Genomic DNA, 19,464 nt, shown 5'->3' with positions numbered 1-19,464 from the left:
TGAGGGTGTGGTTCCAAAACCGCAGGGTCAAGTACTACAAACAGCTAAAGCTGCAAACCATCCCCGCCTGCCTGGATGAGCCCTCGAGCAGCTCCGATGCCACCAGGCAGAATGAAGACATCCAGGCAAGAGTTGACAACTGAGGACAGGACATAGGTGCCTCCCACCCCGGGCCGTCTCTGGGCTCCTTTCTCCCCAGGACAAGACACACCAGGGCCAAAGAGCATCGGAGAAATCAGGACTGTCAAGCAGGGGCTCCTCTCCTGGATGTAATACTTTAAAGCACAGCCTAGAGCCTTCAGCTGTGTCCTCGGCTAAGTTACCGAAGTGAGCCAAATTTCTGTACCCATGCTAACAGCAGCATTGCTAACGTCCCTGCTGCTGACACGATGCTTTGGGAAGCACTTGCTGTGTGCCAAGTCTGGCAACAGGGTGTGGTTGAAGTTAAGGCTGATCGCTCCCCACCCGAGATGCTGGCTACCAGCATTTTCAAAGCTGATTTATGCAACACAGACCACTTAGATTCTAGAGGGGGTCCTGAGGGCGGAGGCCAGGCCTCCTGGTGGCTCCCAGAGCCCTTTTCTGAGGCAAGCAAAGGAGAAGTGGCCTACAGAAGGGCCTAGAACCAGCCCTACTCTGACCAAAGTTAACAGTAAATGAAAGGAAACTGGCTGCAGGTGGCTTCCAAGAAATGGCTCTCAAGGGGAGGGGCACATACCAAGTTACCTGTCCAGCAGTGACTGGGCTCCCTCCAGTCTCCCAACACCACCATGAGCCCACGGTGTGTGCTGACACAGCTCTCTTCAAGGAACAAAGAATCAACTGGGGGGACACAAAAATAAAGTAAGGCACAGAGGTGAGGCTAGCTGTGGGTCATGCTGGCTGCAGGCCAGTGTTTCCTAGTCTTCTGGAGCTTTTGAAGGAAAGAACTTGCCTCTCTTCCACTTTCTCAATGATGCCTGTCACACTTCTGCACCCACCTTCTGCATCTCAGACCTGAAATCCACTGTGGACTCTTTATTTTTTAAGATTTACTTATTTAATTGAAAGAGTATCTTTCATCCACTAGGTTCTTTCACCAGTTGGCAACAAAGACAGGAGCTGGGATGGTTCAAAGCTAGAAGCCAAGAACTTCTCCCAGGTCTCCCATGCAGGTGGCAGGGAGGGGCCCAAGCTACTCTGGCCCTCAATTGTTGCTTTCCCAGGCATATTAGCAGGGAGCTGGATGGGAAGTGGAGTAGCTAGGACTCAAACTGGCATCAGGCTGCAGTCTTAATTCGCAATGCCACAGTCCCAGTCCCCAGATCCCTGAATCTACTGGAGAATCTGACTCTAGGACTCTCTGATTTCAAATTCCCCTGAATACAGCATGTTTTGATGTCAGGGGTGGTGTGGAGCAGCCCCAGGGTATTAGCTAGTCCTTACTTGCAAGCTGAGGGCCGGAGAGGACAGGCGCGAGTCGGCCCTCTGTTGTCCCACACCTCGGCTAGGACCAAAAAAGCTCCTATTCGGTCACACAGCTCTCGGTGCGGCGATGCCAGGGGTAGTCATAGGTGCGCGCGTACACATACATTGGGACCTGCTCACACACAGGCAGCGGCACACGCCAGCCACAGAGCGCTTCGAGACCTCAGAGGGGGTAAACGCACAAAGGCAGGTCCCGTGACACCCGTTTCACGAGCTAAGGGACTTACAAACGCCGACTCGCCAGAGCGCAAAGCCGCGCAAACACTCGCGCGCTTCTCCAGCCGGAGGAGGGGCGGGGCCTCCAGGGTCGGCGACGGGGTCAAGGGTCAGAAGGCGGAGGCGCGCCCAAGATGGCGGCCTCCATGTGCGACGTGTTCTCCTTCTGCGTGGGCGTGGCGGGTCGGGCCCGGGTCGCCGTGGAAGTCCGTTTCGTGAGCAGCGCCAAGGTGAGGACCGGGGTGGACCTCGCTGGGACACCCCCACCGCATCCCGGCTTTGAAGGCCAGCTCCTGGGGGCTCCTGTGCTGCGCGGACGCTGCGGCCCTGTCCCCACCCGTTAGGTTCCTGGCTCGATCCTGCCGTGGATCGAGGCTCCCGGGGTCTCCGTGCTCGGCGGCTCGCAGCGGAACCCGGTCGGGCCGCCAGCCATGCTGCGGCGGCAGCTCGGGGCGGGGTTGGTGGGCCTGGTTGAGCAGGGTCGTGCCTGACAGAGAGCCGAGGTAGAAAAAGGCGTGGGTCTTGAGGGAACTTTCCGAGGGAGGTGAAGCCGAGAGTGGAGGAGGAGAGAGGCTGGATCCTTGCAGAGCGGAAGAATTTGGAGCAGAGCCCAAAGGCGGGACGGGACGGGGCGGGGGTGGGGTGGGGTGGGGTAGGGGTGGCATTTGAAGAGTTTCAAGCAAGAAAATGACATCATTGTGTCATTTTTTCAATCGCCGTGTTTTAAAAGTTCATTGTGGAAAACAAAAATTCAAAGGAGGGAGGAAAAAGTAATCTTTCCCAGTTCTCTTCACTTGTTCTGCAAGAATATGCACATTCAGATGATGAAGCGGCAGAAGGAGGGTAGTTTGTAACCTGAGGGCCACCATTCGGTGGAGCAGTCTTTGGGCCCTTCTCATCCTTTTTTGGTCACTGCAGGATCAGATATCTTGTTCAGTTTCTGTACAAACATCCTTTCATCACTGTTTTTCTTTCCTAGTTATCTTTTCCCTTTGATTTTTTTGGAGGGGGGAGGTTTCCTGGTGGGATGGTGTAACTGGCCGTGTGTGCTGACTGAGGCACTCGGGTTCTTGTCCAGCAATGGTAGGCCTCTGGTGAAACGCACCCTGCTCTCAGCATCTTCACATTGACCCGGTTTCCCAGTCCAGCCTTCCCTCACTCTCTGGCCTTCCCTGGGAAGCTGTACCCCTGTCCGCTTGGTCTCAAGCTTTTGCTCACACAGCTGGTGCTGTTGGGTGGCCCACGCGGTGATAGTCTCAGTTCCACTCAGGCCTGTTCTGGCAGAACTCCTCAGTCTTCCTGTAACAGCCATTTATCAGAATCCCATCTAGTCCCCGTCTCCAGGTCCACGTCTGACCCACTGCTGGACAAAACCACACACTTCCCTGGACTTGCAAACAAGTTTTGGATTATTTTCCCCTGAGTTTTTTATGTCTCTATAGTTATCAAGTCAGATTGATTTGTGTTTTTTTTTTTTTTTTTTTTGTCTTTGTGCTCCTTCAGGTGAACACATGGACATTCAGCTTATTTTTTTTTTTTTTTGGTAAAATGGAGAAGCTTTCTACTTTTCTTTCTCTGTAACTCAGTAGTTTAAATAGCATGAAATGACTAATTTTTTGAAAACTGCAGGGAACTGGCTCAATGAAGCTAGATTGACAAAGGGCATCATGGGATATGTTTTGGGTCGGTTTTTATTGCTTTTATGGATATTGGTAGGAATGGTTTTAAAAATTTGCCAATTATGATGCCAGGGATACAGCTATGCTTGGTGGATGTCTCCTGCAATGTCCTACTGATTTCTTTAACCACTGCGCCACCGCGCCGGGCCCAATGTCCTACTGATTTCATGCTACCCAGATGGCATCACGCTTATTAGCCTGGGCTTTGTACCTTTTGAATTCAGTCTTGTCCATTTGTGTTTTTCTAGAAAATCCCTGTTTAATCAAATTTTGTAGTCTTCTTTTTTTTTAATGATGTATTTTTTAAAGAATTATTTTTATTGGAAAGGCAGATTTCCAGAGAGAAAGAGAGACAGAAAGTTCTTTTCATTAGTCGACTCACTCTCCAAATGGCTGCAACAACTAGAACTGGGGCCAAATGCAAAGGCAGGAGCCTCTTCAGGTCTCCCACATGAGTACAGGGTCCCAAGCCTTTGGGCCATCCTCCTTTGCTTTCCTGGGCTGTAAACAGGGAGCTGGATGGGAAACGAAACAACTGGGATATATGAGTGCTGGTTGTGGCAGGTGGAAGATTAGCCAGTTTAACCATTGTACCAGCCCTTGCAGTCTCTTACAAATGGGCCTTTTCTGGTCTGGCACAGTGGTAAAGTCCTCGCCTTGCACGCGCCTGGATCCCATATGGCTGCTGTTTTGTTTGTTTGGTTGTTTGTTGTCGCTAGTTCTAATCCAGGCGGCCTCACTTCTCAACCAGCTCCCTGCTTGTGGCCTGGGAAAGCAGTTGAGGACGGCCCAAAGCCTTGGGACATTGCACCCATGTGGGAGACCTGGAGGAATTTCTGAGCTTCTGTCTTTGGATTGGTTCAGCTCTGGCCATTGTGGCCACTTGGGGAGTGAATCATCAGATGAAAGATCTTTTTGTCTCTTTTTCTCTCTGTTTATCTGACTTTCCAATAAAAATAATATAAATCTTTAAAAAAATGTCTTTATCTGCCTGGGGGAGAAGTGTCTTCATAAAAGACCAACCCTTGATTCTTTTCCATTGGTTTTGATTACTGCACTGGACCTCAGGAAAAAAAGAAGAGATCTCTATCTACCTGATACTGAGAGCTGGGATTGTCACATTGCTGGAGTTCTTGTTTAGAGGAGGGCTGGGTTTTTACTTTACTCCATTGGTGCCAGGGGCTGTAAGGCATGGGGGTATGGCTTTGGGGGAGAGGAAAACAGCTCCTGCCACCTGCTCTTGTTTCACATCTTCTGTTCTGCTGGTAGGGTCAACACCACTCCTGGCTCATGGATTGCTCAGGGCCTGCGCCATCTTGTTCTGAGTTCCATGCTAAAAGGAAGCAGGAAGCGACTTGGGATGTTATAATGACAGGACATTCTGCTGCCGGACCAAGCTTTTTCTTTTCTTTTTTTTTTTTTTTAAGTTTCTCTCTGTTGTAGTAGCTCAGTGTTGGCAGGGACACCACCTCTCTTGTCCCAATAAGGTGGTGGGTGTAAGTGTACAGTGTGCCTGATGACTGCCTGAATTCTGAAGCCCATCCCCTGAGTCCTCTCACACATTTGAGAGAAACCAGATCATCCATCCCTTCCCAGAGGTGTCTAGTATACTGGACTAGGGCTTCTCAAATTTTAATATGCATATGAATTACCCATGTACCTTCTGGAAATATAGATTCTGATTGAGCTGGCCTGGAATAAGGCCTGAGGTTCTGTATTTCTGAACTAGGAGCACAGCGACACCCGTGTTGCCTGTCTACTTCCTTCACATTAAGTTGTAAGGAGCCAGAGCTCATGAGCTAATTAGCCTGTATTGTACCCTCACATCCAGGTAGGATTTACTGAAATACTCCTGGGAAGCGGAGGCGAAGAATTAAAGTGAGTGTCTCCAAGGCATACTGCAGTGAACATTAGAACGAGGGCTAGAATAACTTGTTCCTTTCAGTGAAGCCCCTAAGAACTTGGCAGGCACTGTGCCAGGTGCTGTGGGCCTCAACTGATCAAGGAAGAAGGCATGTTCTTCCCCAGAGTAGGCCCCCTTTCCCCATGTTCTGCCATTTATCTGCCACACTACCAGGATCCTGGAGGGACACATAGCTGACTTAGAGACAGGGGCTTGCTGTTACAGCTCCTGGAGGAGGTGACACAAGGTCCCAGGCAGCCAGAACGTTGGCTCTTCTCTGCACAGTCTGCTCCTCTTGGAGCAGTCTGTCCTTCACAGGTCTTCCTCTCTGAATGCATGTGACTGAAAGCAGGTCAGAGCTGCCTCTCCCGAGGAACAGTTGTGGAGGGTGCCCTAGGAGGCTGGTGGAGCCACTCCCTGTGCCCTTGGTTAGGTCTCTGCTGTTCTCGCTGTCATTCTAGGGAAAGGGACTGTTTGCCACACAGCTGATCCGGAAGGGGGAGACCATCTTTGTTGAACGGCCCCTAGTGGCTGCACAGTTTCTCTGGAATGCACTTTATCGCTACCGAGGTAAGTACATCTTAACCACCTCTGTGGCTCTGGGGCCAGTGACTTTTGTGTGGAAGACAGCCGTGTGCATCCCTAGTGGCCGATATATCTAGAACACCAGGTGCTGAGGGAAAAGATGTCTTCCCCTGAGACCTGTGGCTGCATACCACCCCTCTGTCCATCCTCCACGTTGGGAGCTGGGTGGCAGGATTTGGTGTTTAGCCCTGTGGGCTAGTAGATGGTGTGCTGAAGGACTTCATGCCCATGTGGGCCCTCCACCAAGAAGGGACATATGTCTCTTGCTCAAAGAGTTTGGGGGTCAGTAGCATATAGTGTTGGGCAAGTATTTTCGCACATGGGTTAAACTGCCACTTAGGATGCCTATATCCTATGTCAGAGTGCCTGGGATTCTGTCCCACATCCAGTTGCAATCATTTTCCTTCCAGCATTTCTTGTAGGGAGCAGATGACCCAAGTCCTTGCCACCTGTGTGAGAGAGTCGGGTTCTTGGCTCCTGGCTTCAGTCTGGCCACCCTTGAGTGTTGCAGGCTTTTAAGGAGTGACTCAGTGGATGGAATAGAATATCTATCCATCTCTTTTTGTTTTTCAGTCACTCTGCCTTTCAAATGAGCAAATCTTTCTTTAAAAAAAAAATCAGTAGCAGATGGTAGCAGCTTTGTTGGCTGTATACTCTTTTTACACTTACCACACTAGAGTCTAATGGAGAGGAGGGTCATTGGCTACTGAATGAAGGCAAAGTTCCACGTGGAGGTGTTTGGAGGAGTGCAGACAGAGAAGCATGGAAAGCTGGATAGGAAGGGTTGGGCAGTTCCTGAGAGGGAGGAGCAGATCACTCCCTAAAGATGCACTGTGGAATTCATTTGTTCATTCACGCTTTCATTCATTCATGTGGTCCTTTATTTACTCCATATATATATATATATATATATACATTTGTTTTATTTGTTTTTAATCGAAAGGCAGAGTTACAAAGAGAGAAAGGGAGAGAGAGAGAGAAGTCTTCTATTTGCCAGTTCACTCCCAAAATGGCTATAATGGTTGGATCTGTGCCTGTCCAAAGCCAGGAGCCTGGTGCTTCTTCCAGGTCTCCCATGTGGGTGCAGGGACCCAAGCACTTTTCCAGTGCTTTCTCAGGAGCATTAGCAGTGAGCTGAGTTGGAAGTAGAACAGCTGGGACTTAAACTACTACCCATATGGTATATCAGCACCACAGGTCAAGGCTTAACTTGCTACACCACAGTACTGTCCCCATGTTCTCCACATGTTTTATGGAATGTATGCAGTGTGCCAGGTACCCTTCTAGCCCTTTGCTTTGAAAAGGAAAGATGTGGCTTTCGACATGTTGTCCTGTGTGGCTCACACCCTCAGCCTGTGACCACTGCCTTCGAGCACTGGAGAAGGCAGAAGAGAATGCGCAGAGGCTCACTGGGAAGCCAGGCCAAGTGTTGCCTCATCCGGAGCTATGCACTGTGCGCAAGGACCTCCACCAGCACTGTCCCCACTGCCAGGTGAGCATCTGGGGGAGTGTACCTGGAAGAGGGCAGGTGAGGGTGCTTTGGCTGAATTCTTCACTGGGGAGGCCCATCTAACCTTGGCCCATGAGAACCACAGCATTGAGTAAGACACTGAAAAGGCTCAGATAGTGTTCTGGTTTCATCTTCACTGCCCCAGCTCTGCTGTCTAGAGAATAGACCTGGTGAATGCTTGCCTTCTTCCGCTGCCTGAAAAGCTCTCTCTCCTTCCCATGGGTTCCCAGGCCTGGCTCAGGGGCGCCTCCCATAGGCCCCAGGGCATCTATGTTTTCTCATCTCCATAGTACCTTTGAGTTGCAGTTCCAGGCCTGTGTTGCGGGACTGCGAGAAGTGAGGACCACATGGGAAGCCTGTGCCTCGCTGCCGCACTTCCTGGGGGTGCTGACCTCCCCACTGCCCAACAGGTGATGTATTGCAGTGCAGAATGTCGGCTGGCGGCTGCTGAACAGTACCATCAGGTCCTGTGCCTGGGCCCCTCGCAGGATGACCCCTTGCATCCTCTCAATAAGCTGCAGGAGGCATGGAGGTAGGTCCCCTCCTTTCCCTTATCTTTCCCTCCCTGTCTGCCTGGGGTCAGCAGATGTTGTCCTCTTCCTCATGCTTCCAGCACCCCCAGATTTCTCCTGCATTCTTAGCAGTCACAGTACCTTTACTCTGGGCTGCCGCTCCAGCCAGCCTCAGTAAAAGATCCTTAGACTGAGTTGCACTAAGCCCATAGGCTGTAGAGTCCTGCCTCGGCTCCTCTCTGTGACTGCTTGTCCTTGCATATTGATGGTATTGGCACAAAGGTTTCTCTCTCGGTAGCCTTCGGGCTGGGCTTCCCTGAGCTCAGCTGCTGTGGAGAGCACTTTATTTTCCTTTCTTGGTTCTTAATTGGCATACCATCATGCACATTTCTGGGGTATCCAATGTGTGATCAAATCAGGGTAATTAATGTTTCCCATCTTTTAGCATTTATTATGTCTTATTGTTGAGGACCTTCAAATTCATCTGTTCTAGTTGTTTATGAAGTGATACAATTGTGATTCAGGTCATCCTGTGCTATAGAATGCAAGTGCTTGCTCCTCCTCTGCAGCTGTAACTTGGTGTCCGCTGTCTGATCTTTTCCAACTCCCCTTCACCCTACCTTCCCAGTTTTTTAGGAATTAATATTTTACATGTGAGAGAAATGTGGTATTTGTTTTTCTGTTTGGCTTGTTTTACCTAATGTAATATTCTCCCAGCCTGTCATATGTTGCCATAAATGACAGTTTCATTATTTTTTTGTAGCTGATTAATACTCCATTCCCTAAATATTGTGTTTTCTTTATCTGGTCACCCCTCCATAGACACCTTGGTTGATTCCATATCTTGATTATTGTGAATGGCACTGAAATGGATAGGGGAGTTCAGGTATCTCTTTAATACGCTGATTTCATTTTCTTTGGAATACGCCCCAAAGTGGGAAAGTTGTATCATATGGTAGACCAGTTTTTAATTTCCTCAGGAACATTTATCCTGTTTTCTGTAGTGGCTGTGCTAATTTTCATTCCCACCAACGACATTATAAAAAGTGTCACATTTTTTTGCATCCTTAGGGAGAAAATTCTCAGGCAGACTTTTTCTTTTTCCTCAGGAGTGTTCACTATCCCCCCGAGACTGCAAGCATCATGTTGATGGCCCGGATGGTGGCCACGGTGAAGCAGGTGAGCCCACCTGGTCCTCCCCAAGATAGCTTCCTGGCCCCATTTAGTCCTCGGGCTCAGACCCCTCATATCAAGGCCCCAGCTTATTCCTGGCTTCCCAAAGTGGAGCTGCTAGCTGTGTAGAATAATACGTAGGAGTAAGCTAAACATAAATCAGGCGTGGGGAGTAGGGGGTGGGGGCCCATGTGGCCGGTAGCTTTTTGCATTTTTGGGAAGATGTCTTACGTAGCAGCTATTCATGCACTCAGTGCAAAATCACTTTTTTCAGGGCTGTGCCTCTAACATAAAGTGAGAGAAGCCTCTTGGACCCCTGCTAGTTTGCCTGTCAGACTCAGCCTCTTTCTCTGCTTTCCCATGTGTGGTTGAATTGGCTAGCTCTGATCCAGCAGGGGAGGAAGCCATTCCAGCGGAGAAAGGGCTTCTCCAAGCTCCTGGAGGGTAATACTTCCCTCACGACCAAGGTTTTAGAAACACAGACTGTCCCTCCCTCATGGGCAGCTGGGTGTCACAATGTCAGTCTGTTTGTTCCCTGTAGGCGAAAGACAAGGACCGTTGGCTCAGGCTCTTTTCCCAGTTCTGTAACAAGACAGCCAATGAGGAGGAGGAGATTGTCCACAAACTCCTGGGGGACAAATTCAAGGTCAGTCTCCTCCTATGACATCTCTTCCCTCCCACAAAAGTCTGACATGTCTGTGGCTATGGGTGAGGAGCTCTGCATTTGGTCTTCTCCCAGCTATAGGAAATGATTAGAACCTGGGCCCTCAAATCCATTCAGAGGCCATACGTTCTTGGTGCTGTTTACACTTGCAGACCTGATGTGCACCTAAAATTGGGAAGTATGAAAGTGGGATGGTGGCAGAGGAACAAGGGCTCAGATGCCTTGCCATGTGTGTGCTTTATGTGGCATTGCAAGGCAAGTGCCTTGTCAGAGGATGACAGTGGGCAAACCAGGCCCAGTGGAAAATGGAAGGTTGGGGTGTACAAGGTTTGAAAGCAGTGGGTACTGCTGTACTCCTTGACCCAGTGTACTACCTGCCCATTCCCAGGCAAAGAATGTATATTCGCCCTGGGGACAGCAGGCTTCCATCCAGGGTTGGCTGGATGAAGTCTGCTGTGTGAAAGGAAGGTGGGTGGGCTGGGCCTCCCGCACTGAATTCTGAGGAAGGGAGAGCCAAGTCAGGCTGAGGGCTGGGGCCAGGTGGGTCTGAAAGTGGTCCCGAGGACACAGGCTCTGCTGCTACAAGGACTTGGAAACGAGGAGATATTTGGATTGAGCCCTTAGCTTAGAGCAGGCCAGTAGCCTGCCAGAGATCCCAGGAGGGCAGGGGGCGCCATCTGCAGAGCTGGCCCTGTCCCTTTCCGTTGTCTTCTGGGCCCTGTACCTTTCTGTTGTCTTCTGGGCCCTCCTGGAAACTTCTGTGGGGACTACTACAGCTCCCTGCTTCCTCTGTCCCAGGGCCAGCTGGAACTGCTGCGGAGACTCTTCACTGAGGCCCTTTATGAGGAAGCGCTCAGCCAGGTGAGTGTGGGAGGGTGGGACCATGGTTGCCACCAGGAACACCTGCCCCCAGGATAGTCCAGCCAAAGCCAAGCTGGGTCTTCTGGAGTCAGGAGGACTGACAGGAGAAAAGTAAGCTGCTGAGCCATCATCTCCTCTCCCTTTCACAGTGGTTCACTCCAGATGGATTCCGGTCTCTCTTTGCTCTGGTTGGGACCAATGGCCAAGGGATCGGGACCAGGTTAGGAGAGATGTTGAGTGGTGGGATTGGTCCCTTAGTGGGGAGATTGATTCAGGAAGGTAACCACAGCTCCTTCCAAGACTGGGGTGGAGTAGTGTGAATGCCAGAGAGCACTGAACTGGACACAGCAGTGGCAGTCAGTGAGGCAGTGGGGTCTGCCCTGGGTAGCCTTGGCTTGCTGGAGAAATGGGGTGGCAACAGGAGACCCCTTTGCCTGGAGTTGGGGAGCTCTGTGACCTGTGCTGCTTGCTTTCCATTCACGGCCTGCCTGGCCCCCAGCTCCCTGAGCCAGTGGGTCCATGCTTGTGATGCCCTGGAGCTGAAGCCTCAGGACCGCGAGCAGCTGGACGCCTTCATTGACCAGCTGTACAAGGACATCGAGGCAGGTTGGTGAGACAGGGCCTGGGCTGCCCCCAGCCTTGGAGAGCCCCCAGACAGGTGGCCAACACAGTGTCTCCCGGGGTGTGCTCAGTAGTGAGGGAAGGGAATTTCTTCTGTACCTGTGGGGAGCCTCGGGTTTGCCCACAGGATACACAATCAAGAAACAGCTCCAAGCTCCATCCAGAGGCTCCATGCTGGAAGGGGAGTACTGGACAAATAGGGTGATGTCACAGACAGAAGAGCAGGACTTGTGCCTCAGCAGAAGCTGAGGTGAAGTGGTAGGGGCTGGGTGCCTTAGTGTGGTGGGGAAACAGGAAATGAAGCCAGTACCATCCTTGCAAGCCTAGTTTCCTATGTGTAAAATGGCTAGACTAACATCTGTATATTACCATTTTGCAGCGACTGGTGAATTTCTTAACTGTGAAGGATCCGGCCTTTTTGTACTTCAGAGCTGCTGTGAGTTCTGGCCCAGAGGTCTGCCTTTCCTGGTTGGCCTCCTAACCTCAGGTCACCTTCTTTGCTGGCCCTTTCTAGGCTGATAGGCTTGATGCTGGGAACTGGGTTGTCTTGTCTTTCCCTTTTCCTTTTTTCCTTCCTTCCTTTGGCTTGTTCGTCAATATGTGCATAAGCTTTACAGTGGGTCAGCCTCCATGCTGAGATGGGCACAGAGCTGTCACTCTTGGCATCCCTTCAGAGCCCTGACCCTCCATGTGCCAGGCAGTGGGAGTGTGGCTGAGCCTGGAGCTGGCTGGTCACGGCAGGTTGCAGTGAGGAGTGATGAGGGAGTGTGCTAGTACCTGTGCTCTGTGGCCTTTGGGAAAAAGCACGGGCTGGGGAATCAAGAAGTAGGATTTAGGCCCTGCTCAGCCTGGATTAGGGATCAGAGCAAGGAGTTACAGGATCAGTATTCTGCAGAATTAAAGCTATTTTTTAAGCCAGTAAGCCTTATCACCTGTCTCTTGTGATCCAGGCAACCACAGCTGTGTCCCCAATGCAGAAACCTCCTTCCCAGAAAACAACTTCCTCTTGCATGTCACCGCCTTGGAGGATATTAACCCAGGAGAGGTGAGGGGTCAGGGCTGCTGAAAGATTGGGTGGGCAATGGGCCTTATAGGATCTGGAGTGGTGGTGGCTAAACCCCGGAGGGCACAACCTGTTGGGTTCAATTTCTGCATGTCTGTCGGTTCTCATTTCTTGGCTCATGGGTAAGTACTAATCCTACCCCAATTAAACAAAAAATAATTCCAGAAAGTCTGAGCAGTGTTTGAGGGACAGCTGTATGCTCAAATTCCTGTCTCTGGCACCTTTCGATCAACAGATATATAACTTTTAGGAAAGCAGAAGGTAACAGTGTCTTTAGTCATAGAGTTCTGATGTAGGGGTGGGTTCTGCACCCCGAATACAGTACACAGAGCCCGACTGAATCTTCTTCCAGAGCACACAGGATAAGCTCTGATCCCAGCCACAGACCTTGGCCATCGAGGAGCTTTCACCACAGCCTCTTTTCCATCTTAAACACCTGCTGTTGAACTTCATAATGCCTGCCTGTTAGCTCCTGGGGATGGGGCCATGATTGGAGATAGGGCAGCTGTTGCAGAGCCTCTTCCCGCTTACAGAAAGCACAGAGCATCAGACCCCATCTCTCTCCTCCCCGCAGGAAATCTGTATCAGTTACTTAGACTGCTGTCAGCGAGAACGCAGCCGCCACAGCCGCCACAAGATCCTCAGGTGCCAGTTGCGGATGGGGTTGGGAAACTGGGTTCTGGGTCCTCCAACCCAGCTTCTGTCTAACTTCCCAATCTCACTATCCCCCTACTCTTTCAGGGAGAACTATCTGTTTGTCTGCTCGTGCCCCAAATGCGTGGCAGAGGCTGACGAGCCCAATGTGACTTCGGAGGAGGAGGAGGAAGATGATGACGAGGAGGAGGAAGGAGAACCAGAAGATGCAGAGCTTGGGGATGAAATGACTGATGTGTGATTGTGGCCCTCTCTGGAAGGGGCTCTGCCAGATAGGGGACCCTTCCTTCAGAGAGGAGACATGGAAGAATTCCCACTCCTGTTGCCTGCTTTCCCCTTCCAGCTCTCTGTGCCAGAGAGTAGCATGGAGTCTGGACCCCAAGCCTCCCATCCTTACAAGAACACACGCCCTGGACACTGCTGCTGAGTTGGCTCAGGACCTGCACTGTCACTGAGGCTTTCCTTTGGCCCACCTCTAGGTTCTTGTGCCATAGAGTGTGAGGGCCAGGGGCCAGGCTCCAGACCTAACAGCGCTTGTTCCCTGCGGCCCATGCTTGCCATTCACGGGGCTGCTTCCTAGCTCACTTGCTGTTGTAAATCTGAGAAGAGGCTAATTTCATCAAAGCAGACGGGAAGTGGTGAGGCACCCTTCTGCTTCACCTCTGCTTGCCATGGCTATAGCTGGTAAGGCAAATTGCCTGACCACTAGCCCAGTGTGGGAGAGGTAGAAAGAACTGGGCCTCTAGGTCACCCACCCTTGGGCTCTTTGCTGGGGAAGGCTGGTCCAGAAGGCTCAGCTCCCTCCTTGGGACACTGGGAGCAGTGGCGACTAACCTCTTCCCTAGACTTCAGAATCTCTGTACCTTGTGCCTTGTCTCTTAGGCCCTGGTACAATAGTGGCTCTGTCAGGCACAGACGAGGCCTCTGTCTTCTGTGGGAGGGGTCTGCAGGGGAGTACCACCCTTTCTCATGTCCTCTTCCTCCTGAGGACTTGAGCAGCATGGCTGAACTTGGGGGATGACAGGCTTCTGCCCTTTCATCTCAGATCTCCAGTCTTCCCTAGAGCCAATTGAGATGGGTCAGTGAAGGGCTTGCCTGGCTCCAGTCTCTGTTTTCAGGGAAGAACTCTCATGTCTTCCAGAAACCTAGAAGAAGGGCTGGATATTTGGAGATCATCTCCCACTGTGTCCTTGTTTGCCCCATGTGAGCACCACATCCTCCCAGCCTGTGGTTGGCTGCTGTGGAAACTGCAGCTCTCACTCCTAATTCCTTCCTGCCAACTTGCCCCGAGGGGCTTGCACATCCCTTTGCTTGAGGGATCAGGGAGAATGGGTACCCACCCATAGGTCTCCAGGATCATGGAGCCCAAGGGAACCCACCTGGCTGACACCCTACCTGTTGGGTCATTACTCCTTCACAGTCGCCAACACCTTGGCCTCACCTGCCCACTATTCTCAATAAAATGTGAGTGGTGACAGGCCTCTGCAGGAATGCATTGTGGAGAATGGCTAGACTGCCCAGGGCATACAGCAGTCATAGGGGAAGGGAGGGGAGACAGGTACAGGTTAGAACAAACAGTGGCAGATGGGGGCCCCAGGACCCCCAGAGTGGGCCCATCCTCTTGTCTCATCTGCTTTCTATCATGCCAGTATACCCAGTGCCCAGAGCAAGGGACCACAAAGATCTGTTTTGGCTACAGAATGACTGCTTCCCAGTGAACTGAACTATATAGTTCAGCTCTTGGGCAGGAAGCTATGTTGGGATTTGAGAACAGCAGTTTTAGCTTGGGTCCTCTTGGCCCGTTCCCTTCCTTCAAGATGCTAGTTTGGGTCCAACCAAACAGTAAGCTTCTCCTACTTCACATGCTTATTCTAGGACACAGTTGTAACCCCAGTAAGGCAGTTTTATTGCTAAAAAGTCAGTGAGGGTTTATTGAGCCTCCAAACCAGTTCCTTAAACCACTCCAGCAACTGCTATGAAGGTTATCCGTGAGAAGATCCTGGGCTAGGGGAGGGGTTAGAACCAGGTGGCATGTGACAGGTCACATAGATGGCTCTCAGGCTGCCAGCCATTAACTCCATTTGGTCCAGATTCCAGCCAGAAGCCTAGGGTCCTGGATCTTGCCACTTCTTGTAGCATGAGGCCTCTTTGGCCCTGTGGAAAGGGAATGCCAGTGGTTTGGCTTCCCTTAGCCTGGCCAAGGCCATTTTCTTCAAGTCAGTTCCACTATCCCCACATGGTCTTCCAAAATTGCAAATAGCAGAATTCCAGTTTCCCTTTTCTAGCCCACAGTCTCAGGGCTGAAGTGTGGGAGCAAGTCTTCTACCAGAAGGTCCAGGGTGGCTGTAGCAGCTCAAAGGTGGGTATGCTGGTGACATTGACTGGGATGGAAATGATGGCCCATGGCAACCCATGCTGTTCCAGGGAGCGGCGGATCATGTAGCTGGGAGGGCATGAAGAAAGCTGGTGATGGTCACTTTCTCAGCACCCCCAACATGTCCCACTGACCCAGTTACTGGGAGTTTCAGAACCTAGAACATTTTTTGGCCCCCAACTGGGGTACCCCAACATGAAGCCTGTAAGAAGGGACTGGTGCTTACCCTTGACCTTATTGAGACAAAGCACCTCACAGGTGCTGCTAAAGCTACAGGCAAAGAGCCCTTACCCATCTCGGCCAAGCAGGAAGAGGGCCGGGATGTCAGCCGTACGCTGGGTGCTGTCCTGGATCATCTCCACGTAGAAGCTGTCATTGTCCACTGCGTTGTCCGAGATTATCACTGCCCGTCCACCGTGCTCCTGCACCACCCGGGTCTTGGAGAGGAAGGAGCAGCCCCTGGAAGAGGTGATGATGAACCCTGGGACAGGTGGCTAACCCCCACCTTAGACCAGCACCCTGGGAGAATGAAAGGGGGATCATGAAGAATCTGGAAAGCTCCTAAGTTGGCAGCTAAAAGCACCCTTGGAAAGGTGAATGATTAGAAAGCTATTTCAAAGTAGCACCACTGACAAGCATCTTGGAGTCTACCCCACGCCAGTCCGCTCCTTACCCCCTCTCCACCAAAGCGATCTGATCCTGGATGAAGAAACCGTTGTTGAGTTCCCCACAGGCCTCTGGAGGTTCGGCAGGAACAAGGTGAATCTGCTCATACCTTGTGTGCTGGAAAGTTAGACATTTGGACAGGTGAGCATAGGGAGGCACACCTGCTCACCTGGAGGACTGGGCTGACTGCCCAGGCTTTGTACACACCTTGTAAAGTGTGGTGTAGTTTCTCACAGAGGTTTGGTTGTCATACCCCCATACAGGCTTTCCATGAGATAAGGGGTGTTGGTTGTAGACCCCAAGGAGGGCAAACCACTTACACGGAGGCATAATGCAGGGGTAGAACAGGCAGTGAAACCTAGTGCCCTTGTCACGGCTTTACCCCCCACCCCCAAACACCTTGTTTCTCTGAGGTGCCTGGGTCTATTCAGGGAGTAGTGGGACGTGTGTCCTTCCTCTACTCTGCAGCTCCTGGATTCTGCTCCCTTCCCTATCCTACCACTCAGGTGGGATGAGAGCAAGGCCAGGGAAAGGCTGAGGATAACCTATCTGCCTCTCTGGACTTACAAAGATACCACCAAAGTCCTTGGCAGGCGTGGCTGTGAAGATGTATCGGATGTCCCCAGGGCTCAGCACTTGGAAGTACAAATAGTCATGGACACGTAAGCCTGAAGGATAAAAAGAGTACAGATGAACAGCCTCCTGGGGAAAAAGCAGGTGCAGCTTCCCAACATGGGCCCTATGTCTTCCTATAGGCTGGTTATAACCATGCCTGTGTCCCCCTGCCCAGGAGGTGCACTGGGAGGACAGAGTTGAGATTTATCTTTATCTGTGCTGCTGTCGCTTACTCAGGAGAGTCGGGAGGACAGTCATAGGGTTATTCCATCTTTGGAATGGGCCTGGGAGTCTCAGGGGGAGGTGTGGTCGTTGTGGCAGGCATTTTGCTCAGTGGTTAAGACACTGGGGGTAAGACTACAGCCTCCACTTGAGTACGGGATTCAAGTCCTGCTGCAGGCTCAGGATTCCGTATCCTTATAGATGCAGACTCTGGGAGGCAGTGGTAATGGCCCAAGCTCCCCACATGGGAAACCTGCATTGAGTTCATGGCTCCCAGTTTCAGCCCGGCCCAAGCATTTGTGGAGCGAACCAGCAGATAATATCTTCCATCTGGTTCCAGTGCTGTACCCCTAGCTAAGCCACTATCATCTCCTGTCCTGAATATTCCAGATTCTTTTTTTTTTTTTTTTTTTTAATATTCCAGGTTCTTAACTCTTCTATCTGGCTGCATTCTTGCTCTCAGGTCTACTGCCCAAACAACCACCAGTGAGCTTACAGCATCTTAGCAATTAGCTTTCATACTCTCGGCGACTTTGCATTTAAAACCTAAACTGTTCATTGTGGCCCATAAAACCCTGCTTCCTCTGTCATTGGCCACTGCTCTAGCTGCATCTGTGTTCAGGCCACACCAGTTCAGTTTCTCACTTCAGGTCTTCCCACAAGCCTTTCCCTTTTCCTCAGAAGTTTCCCTGTTGACACTCCCATTTTACTTACTTGCCTCATTCCTACTTACCCTTGAGTCACAGCTTAAATGCCATTTTCTCATATATATACATACGTGTGTGTGTATACATACAAATTATTTCAAAGAGCAAAAAAGGGAGGAGGAGACAGTGGGAGGAGAGGGAAGGGCTTGCATCCACTATTTATTCCCCAAATTGCTACAACCACCAGGTCTGGGCCAAGCAGAAACCAGGAACTGCATCCTGGTGACCCACATGGGTGGCAGGGGCCCAAGCACTTGAGTCGTGTTCTGCTGCCATCCCCAAGCACACTGACAGGGAAAACTGCCATGAGATTCCAACTGGCTTTCAGATAAGGGATGTTAGTGTTGCAAGCAGTGGCTTAACGTGCCATGCTGCAATAATGGCCCCACATGTCATTCTCAGAAATCTGTCTCTGTGATTGCCCTTCTCTGTTCAACCAAAATGTGCTTCCGCCCCCCCCCGGCCCCCATTGATACTTTCAACATGATTTACAATACTGTTTACAGGACACATGATATTTTTATGTTTGCCTCTTCCACTAGGGCGAGAATGGTAAATCTGTAGCCTCAGTTAATGATTGAATCTCCAGTGCCTCCCTTAGTGGTCAGGCTAGAGGAGGTGTTCCAGCTTGAATAAACAACTCCATCCAGCTCCACTGGCACCCAGCAAGAGAACTGCCAGAACAACCAGATTTTTCTGGGACACAGGAATTTCTCTACAGCTTCCAAATTTATGTCATACTTAGATTTGAGTCCCTGGTTTTCTTATTAGCCCAGAGGAACTAAAAAATGTTGAAGGCTGGAAGCTGCAACCAGTTAACAAGCTACCAAGGGACTCTGCTATGTACCAGGGTTGGAACTGACGTTAGCTGGCCTGGTGTTAACTGGCCAGGCTGCACAGCCTTTCCTTCTGGAAGTGAGGGTCCCCTAGTCAAGACACAGGAAGCCTTTCTAAATTAACCTAAAACACCCGGTCCTCTCCCCACCAACCCTTGCTTGGCCTCTGTGTGTGCTTCTCAGTGTAAACTGTGGGCTCTAGGTGCATACTCACGTGTGTGCAGGTGTACACGTGTATGTGATCGTGTCAGTGCGGACCAGCTGTGTGGAGGCGTGAGCTTGTGCGTGTGTGTCCACGTGTAGCACTGTGTGCCGCTGCCTGTGTAGTGAACGCTCACATACATATCTCTGGCTGTCTTCCCGTACCTGCTGGTCGCACCCGAAATCCCCCAGGCAGGCGCCAGCTGAGGGATGAGGGAGGTAGGAGAGGGGTCGAGGGGAACTGCTTTGGCATGGGGGCGTGGAAAGCTGCAAGCCCAGCGCCCAGCTTCTGTCCCCGGGGACCAGCGTCGCCTCACTCCAGCTTCTGTCTCCGGATCTGCCCTTTTCTCAACTTGCGGGGGTCCCCAAGGTGACCCGTGCACGCTCACACACACCCACCCCCAGCGGCCCAGGACGCGCGCCCGGTGGACGGCCAGCCCCACCCCGATGCACGGCCCCGCCCGTTGCCGCTCACCGTGGGCCGCGAGGCACGCGGGGAGCCACAGCACGAGACAACACCAGCCCGCGGCGCCGGGGACCATCTCCAGGGCCCGGCCGGGCGCCGCGTTTCCTGCCGGGGTCCGGCCGCGCGTCCCTCGTCGGACTTTTCGCCTGACAGCGGCGGTGGCCTCCCGCCCACAGACCCGCTCTCGCGGCTGGTTGGCGGACGGAAACGAGGCCCAGGGGTGATTGGCTCGGGCGGCTGCCCATATAGCCACACTCACTGCCACTGCCTCGTAGCCCACTTCTTATTGGCCGAGAGAAGTGGGGCCGAGGGTTCATTGGTCTAGACTCTTAATAGCCGCTGCTGGCTTCCACCTTAGGCCCGCCCCAGCGTTCCTAGTTTGTAGCCGACCGTACTGGACAGCGCTTGCGGGCGGGCCGACTTGGGCAGAACCGTGGGCCGGAGGTGGGATTCCCTGCATGATTCGCTT

The 19,464-nt window shown here is 51.7% G+C and overlaps 2 protein-coding genes across 3 annotated transcripts; one reads left to right on the top strand and one right to left on the bottom strand.

Annotated features, from left to right (window-relative positions):
• Positions 1–1,803: 1,803 nt before the first annotated feature.
• On the top strand, positions 1,804–14,396 carry SMYD5 (SMYD family member 5). Its single transcript, XM_040993220.1, has 13 exons — positions 1,804–1,913; positions 5,727–5,835; positions 7,203–7,342; positions 7,771–7,892; positions 8,982–9,051; positions 9,587–9,691; positions 10,508–10,570; positions 10,720–10,790; positions 11,070–11,176; positions 11,571–11,627; positions 12,142–12,236; positions 12,829–12,899; positions 12,996–14,396. Exons 1-13 carry the CDS (start codon positions 1,818–1,820, stop codon positions 13,147–13,149), a joined length of 1,260 nt encoding a protein of 419 aa, XP_040849154.1. The 5' UTR covers positions 1,804–1,817; the 3' UTR covers positions 13,150–14,396.
• Positions 14,397–14,818: 422 nt separating this feature from the next.
• On the bottom strand, positions 14,819–19,364 carry PRADC1 (protease associated domain containing 1). Of its 2 annotated transcripts, XM_040993221.1 has the most exons (5): positions 19,005–19,364; positions 16,516–16,616; positions 15,956–16,065; positions 15,574–15,741; positions 14,819–15,351 (listed from the first exon to the last, which is right to left on the bottom strand). In XM_040993221.1, exons 1-5 carry the CDS (start codon positions 19,069–19,071, stop codon positions 15,231–15,233), a joined length of 567 nt encoding a protein of 188 aa, XP_040849155.1. In that variant the 5' UTR covers positions 19,072–19,364; the 3' UTR covers positions 14,819–15,230. The 2 variants fall into 2 exon arrangements, with proteins under 2 accessions (XP_040849155.1, XP_040849156.1); XM_040993222.1 differs by lacking the exon at positions 15,574–15,741.
• Between the last annotated feature and the right edge of the window lie 100 nt (positions 19,365–19,464).

The sequence above is a fragment of the Ochotona curzoniae genome, unplaced genomic scaffold (genome assembly GCF_017591425.1).
Source record: "Ochotona curzoniae isolate NIBS_2020 unplaced genomic scaffold, NIBS_Ocur_1.0 contig_883, whole genome shotgun sequence".
NCBI classification, from domain to species: Eukaryota; Metazoa; Chordata; class Mammalia; order Lagomorpha; family Ochotonidae; genus Ochotona; species Ochotona curzoniae.
The sequence above is the reverse complement of the archived record's forward strand: the minus strand, read 5'-3'. Positions and strand labels throughout refer to the sequence as shown.

Excerpts from the sequence above, each read along its gene's own strand:
- PRADC1 (XM_040993221.1), bottom strand. The coding sequence starts at position 19,071 with ATGGTCCCCGGCGCCGCGGGCTGGTGTTGTCTCGTGCTGTGGCTCCCC. Across the intron at positions 16,066-16,515 it reads AGGACTTTGGTGGTATCTTT|CACACAAGGTATGAGCAGAT; the intron begins GTAAGTCCAGAG and ends CTAACTTTCCAG. Across the intron at positions 15,352-15,573 it reads TTCCTGCTTGGCCGAGATGG|CTACATGATCCGCCGCTCCC; the intron begins GTAAGGGCTCTT and ends ATGCCCTCCCAG.
- SMYD5 (XM_040993220.1), top strand. The coding sequence starts at position 1,818 with ATGGCGGCCTCCATGTGCGACGTGTTCTCCTTCTGCGTGGGCGTGGCG. Across the intron at positions 7,343-7,770 it reads AGCACTGTCCCCACTGCCAG|GTGATGTATTGCAGTGCAGA; the intron begins GTGAGCATCTGG and ends ACTGCCCAACAG. Across the intron at positions 11,628-12,141 it reads TTTTGTACTTCAGAGCTGCT|GCAACCACAGCTGTGTCCCC; the intron begins GTGAGTTCTGGC and ends CTTGTGATCCAG.